The sequence below is a fragment of the Pelophylax lessonae genome (genome assembly GCF_965119305.1).
Source record: "Pelophylax lessonae genome assembly, chromosome: 5".
Taxonomy (NCBI): Eukaryota; Metazoa; Chordata; class Amphibia; order Anura; family Ranidae; genus Pelophylax; species Pelophylax lessonae.
The window spans coordinates 276,716,890-276,722,889 of record NC_138772.1 but is presented as its reverse complement, the minus strand read 5'-3'; the positions used below and the strand labels follow the sequence as shown (position 1 = coordinate 276,722,889).

Here is a 6,000-nt window from a genome sequence, read left to right as displayed (position 1 = left end):
GTTTGGAAATTCTAGATAAATGTATAAAGTATGAATTACAGTTTGACTAAACCCATTAGATTTTAGTCAACTAAAATGTACTGGAGATTTTAGTCAATTAAACTGTAGGATATTTTAGTTGGCAAACATTTAGAGCAGATTTTAGTTGACTAAATATGACTTAAACAGTTGCAGATGACTAAAACTATAAAGGCATTTTAGTAAAAAGACTATGACCAAGACTAAATTGAAATTTGACACCAAAAATAACACTGCCGTCAGTCATCAGCTCTCTGCTCTGCCCCTCCAGTGCTGACTGGAGTGCTGGATTGTGGAAGGGGCGGGAGCAGCTGGGTTCAGGCTCTCAGCAGCATGCTGAGAGGCTAAGCCATCTGCTGGTCAGGCATCTGGGTGGATTCCGACATTAAAGTTGGGATCCCTCCCAAGTCTGGACCAGCTGAGTGACATCAGCCACCAGCGAACTTTAGCCCACTGTCGGCTGAATACAGGTCACAGGAATGCAGAACTAAGTGCGGTCCTGTAAGGTACATGAGAAGTAGAGCCAAACAAAATTTGGCCCTACTTCTCTTTTAAGGTGACTAAAAGAAATACATCTTGTTACATTCAGTTTCTTTTTCTAATGGGATAAATATAAGTGCAGAATCACAAATGTTTGAAAGGGACTATGTTGGGCTGTGCACTTCACTGTCAGTAAGCTAATATGCAGTGTACATTTAGTAATCATGTAGTGTTTTTGTATACTACACAATCTAGTGCTAGTAACCTGTTCATTCACTCTGATTCAACAGATGGCCTGCAACTGGATATCTGAGTTGACTATCCCACAGTATTTTCTTTCATGGATTTATTACTCAGAGCATGTTTCCTAATTTTAGTGGCTTGGTATTTCATAAGGCATGTTGACCACAGTTCTCAGTGCTTGAATGATGAGTAGATATAAATGTCCTCCCAACCCCTCAGGGTGGAGCCTTCCATTTTATGTTGAAGGTCTTCGGAGGCAGCTGTCTGTTTGCTCTGATGCCAGAATTGTTCCTACAGTCCTAAACACTAACCAGGGGACTCAAGCTCCTGCAGTTTTGGCATAAAAAATGGATCACATTGAAAGAACCTCAGACAAAGTTGATTCAAACCGTTTGTCCATTGTCTCAGAAGATGACGAAGATCATGAATCTGCCTTGACTATCGTTTCAGTTCTTGACAAAGTAGCCACAATTGTGGATACTGTGCAAGCCAGCCAGAAGAGAATTGAAGAACGTCACAGAGAAATGGAGAATGCCATCAAGACCATTCAAATTGACCTTCTAAAACTAGCCCAGGCTCATAGCAATACCAGCTACACAGTAAATAAACTACTGGAGAAGACTCGTAAAGTTAGCACCAATGTGAAAGATGTAAGATCTCGAGTAGATAGACAGAGCGATCAAGTGCAAAAGGTAGAATCCAAGCAAGAAGAGATGCTGAAAAAGAACAAATTCAGAGTTGTAATATTCCAGGTAAGTAACATCATATCACTTGCAGAAATATTGGTGAGTGCTATCTATTCAGTAGTTATATCAGGGTCAGATTATAAAAGTATAAGAGAAAATATCATTATTCAGTTAGGACCTATATATAGGACCTAACCATATTTTACAAATTAAGTTATTTACTGAAGGCAGTCAGACTGTGCATTTTGCAAAGGAAGTTGCACTTTGCAAGGGGGTTTTCTCTAGAGCTTAGTAAATGTAGGAAAATTTCACTTTGCCAAAAAAAAAACATGCAAATTAGAATATAAAAATAAAATTTTGCTTGCATTTGATTGAATGATGGACATCAGCAGACCTTTACTTCATTCACTAATCTCTGGGAAAAATACCCTTTCAACGTAAAGCTTCCCCTTCAATGTGAACAGTCTATTTGCCTTTAGAAAATCAAACCCCTTTGTCTTTTTATTGCAGGCTGGAAAAAAAACTTGACAGATATTGGTGGTTTGGTTGTTTTGGGAATCATTTGGGTTTATATTTTTTTACCATAGTTTTATTGTTTCAATCATACTCCCTATGTGCTGTATATTTTTAGTTTTGCAGACAAAACCTTTACTCTTTTTAATTTGCTATTAGCTATATTTCTATTCCACTATTACTTCTTGTCTATATTTTCTTATATCATTTATAAAATCTATAGACCATTCTCTAGGTTTAACGTATTCTATAACTCATAAAAGCGCCTTCATTATGACAGATGTTCATTTTTCATCCATAGGTTTTCAAAATGTGAAAACATAATTAACTTGTCATTGTTTGTATAGTAATGACATCAGTTATAGCTTTGTTATTAGCATATCAATAGTTCTTACAGCAGAAAGGTAATTATGGGTGTAATCTGTAATCACAGTAGTTTATTACATGTTAGTAGCATTTTATTAATGTCCTGCACAACTGTTTGGTTTTCTTTACCATCGCCACTCCACATTTCACTTACTTTACAATGACTCAAGCATAGTTGTATGTGACAGTGCTGGCTCCGATGACATGGGGTAATGCTTCAGATCATAGAGTCTATATTTAGATGTGGTAGTTTTCGTCGCCAGGCAAAGTAGCTGAAAATGCTGACCAGCTTGTCCTATTTGTTGCCACTGTGAATGGTAACATGAGGATTTAGGGACCGTAACTATGTCAGGTGCTGAGAATATTTTCAGATTACAATCATTCTGTGTGAAAACTGATAGATTATTTATTATTTGAATAGGAGAATAGGATATGTTGCCACATCAATTCTGCCCATTTCCCTTCCCTGATGACATAGTGAGAGATATGCATAAACAAAGGGCTGTCTATAAAATTAGTAGCAATATAAATATACTTAATGGTTAGATAATTAATTAATTTATACACATCAATCAATACATCAGATCTAAAAGAGGGACATTTGTGGAAGAGAGGGAAATGGGGATTTGTTGGAAGCAATTGCATCGTCCACTCAGTGGCCTGGGGAACAGAAGGGAACCAGTCTGAATTGCTTATCGGAAATTATAGCTTTTCGCACTATTAACGTCACTGCAAAATATGCACAATTTTTTGTTCTTCAACATTCTTCATTCATCCTAAATCTTGTCTTATAATACAATTATATTCGGCACATATTCACCACATAATGAAAACCTCAGGCATAGAGTCCAGATATAGGTGGATATAGGTGGATAGGTGGATAGGATAGGTGGATAAAATTTCACATAAGTCTCTTTCTTTATACTGTATGGACCTGGGAGCCAGCAAAGCCGAGTCTGTCCCTAACAGGCAAAGGAGTTGATATACTGAAAAAAAATAGACTGTACACTTTGCAAGGAAAGTTGCTCTTTGCAAGGCAATTTTCACAGAGCTTAGTGAATGAGGTGAAGCTCTGCTTCCATCATCCAATCATGTGCAAGCAAAAAGCTTTCTTTTTTTTTCCCTTGCCCGTGATTGGGTATTCTTTGCAAAGTGACATTGCAAAGTACTGTACTTTGTAAAACCAAATAAAATGTATTATTAAAAAAAAGTGACATTGCACTGCATTCACTAAGCTCTGGGGATACCTCCCTTGATAAGTGCAATTTCACTTGCAAAGTGAACAGCCTATTTGGCTTTAGTAAATGAATCCCAACATTTCCAGCTGAAAATAACTGCTATTTGGTAATTGCTTCAGAAAAAAATGAAAGAGATTAACACCCTACACCTTCCCCACCCTTGCTGTCCCTGCTGTACTTATCTCTGTGGGCAATGAGCTGTCAGTGCCTATGCAGCAAAGGGTAGCAGTCCAGGGATTAAAATTCTTACTTTTCTCCCACTTCTTTCTGCATGGCTTCTAAGACAGATCAGAGCAATTCTGATTGGCCACTGCAGGCACAGAGAATCTCTCTGATTCATCCCAAAAGCCCCGCAGAAAGATGGGGGAGAAGAGTGGGGATTTCAAATGCCCAAACCGCGGGGGGGGGGGGTGAGGAGGGTGTACAGTGTTAGTTCACCTTTTAATTTTTTTTCAAAAGGTGGACTAACCATTTAAAGTAGGAGTGAGGGCTGCCTTTAGAGCATAACCATATATACCCTGTCCACTCTGTGAGGCTTCAGTTTTTTTCTAGTTCCTTAGGCGATGGACCTTTTTTCTCTGGTGTGTATTTATTTCTTGAAGTTTTTTTTCATCTGAACTTTCTGTCAGCTTTTGACTGCTTATTGCCTTTTGCTACCTAGCAGTTTCCAGATCAGTTACTCTTAGTGTGTACCTAGGGGACTGTACCTGGACCCCAAAGTGCAAGCTGGCCTTTAATGTTTGCTTCAGGCATTGGAACCTGTGTTAGTTGCTCACCATGGCACAAATGCCAATGCATGACATTAGCTGCACAGACAAGTCCAAGGTCATGGTCCATGTCTATGGTATAATGACCCTAAGAACCACTTCAGGGTATGCTTATTTTGATGGGCAAAGACTAAGGCTCCATGTACACGGGACGTTGTTAAAAGTCCCTTTGAATGCTGGAATTTTTAAGACGTTTGAAACGTCCGTTCAGTCGCGTTTGTACCCGCGTTTAGCGTGCGTTCAGCGGCGTTTGCGTTTAGAAGCGTTCCTAGAGGTGAAAAAAAATTATTCCCCTTTAAAATGGAAAAACGCGAACGCTAAACGCGGGTCATCGTGTTCGGACGCGTTCAGATGCGTTCAGACGCGTTTAGACGCGTTTGGACGCGTTTGTGCGTTTGAAACGCCGGGAAACACACGTTCGAACGCAAATAATTGCGTTCTAAAAACAGTCCCTGAACACAACTGCCTGCAAATGACTGTAAACGACCTGGTGTACATGGACAGATAAGATAAAATGTAGATGGGTTCAGGGGCTTCTGAAAAAAACGCCCAACTGCTCCTAAACGGCCATTTCCAGCGTCCCGTGTACATGGAGCCTTAATCTTAATAGGCCTGGTGTCATGGATACAGTAAGACAGGGTTTCCCTGTATATGAAATCCAATTCTTGGCATTATCCACAGGTCAACACTATCCACAGGTCAAACTATTCCTGAAACATGAGTATCCCACTTGGTATCTTCTCACTAGCAATGACAGATCACAGGCACAATGGAGCTGACACAAAAAGGACTAAAGCCTCGTACACATGCAACGATTGTTGGCCGTGAATTTTCGGCCGTGTCCGATCGGCCGATTGTCGGCTCGTTAGTATGATGCTTCCGACAACCAACTGTGACTTTTCGGCCGAACAAAATCTGGTGTGCATGCTATAAAATTTTTGTTGGCCGTCAATAGAACGGCCGATTTTCCATCAGTCAGTACGGATTTCGGCAGACAAAAATCAGATGAGCAAGACTGGGCATGCTCAGAGAAGAAAAAACGCACAGAAAGTTAACCATCACATGAAATCACTTCTGAATTTGGTTGTTGTTGGCCGAGAAAATTTGTGTGCAGTCTAGAGCACATTTCAACCAACACAACAACACTGGACAAAAGACGGCCGATCGGTCGGCCAACAATCGTTGCGTGTATACGAGGCTTTAGGCCCCTTTCACACGAGCAATCCGATCAGATCCGCCTGTCAGTTTTTTAGGCGGATCTGATCGGATCCCCATGCATCCATATGGGGCAGCGGATGTCAGCGGGGACATGTCTGCTGACACCCGCTGCCATCCGCATCCGATCCTGTCTGTGAAATCCGGATGGATGGAAATCCTATTTTCCATCCATCCAGGGGATCAGATTGGATGGGATCGGATGAGAGCGGGCAGGCGGTCTGCTCTCATTCCCCCATAGAGACGCATGGGGCTCTGACACCTCCCTCTCCACACACAGAGCGGAGAGGGAGATGTTACTTTCCTGCTCAGCGGGGATATGTGTTTACGATCCCCTGCTGAGCAGCACGGATCCGCCTACGGAGGCGGACCGTGTGGAAGAGCCCTAATAGCATGTGTTCCATAGACTGCCTACATTAAATACAGAAAAATGCTCAGGGTGATAGATGTTTCCTTTTCCCAGAGCAATATCCT

General features: G+C 41.0%; 1 protein-coding gene across 1 annotated transcript in view; it reads left to right on the top strand.

Moving 5' to 3' along the window:
- Positions 1 to 953: 953 nt before the first annotated feature.
- CAVIN4 (caveolae associated protein 4) overlaps positions 954 to 6,000 on the top strand; it is a 52,383-nt gene continuing 47,336 nt past the window's right edge. The window contains exon 1 of the mRNA XM_082259893.1: positions 954 to 1,493. Within this exon, the coding sequence (XP_082116019.1) occupies positions 1,089 to 1,493 (405 nt within the window). The 5' untranslated portion in view covers positions 954 to 1,088. The remainder of the gene's footprint in view (positions 1,494 to 6,000) is intronic.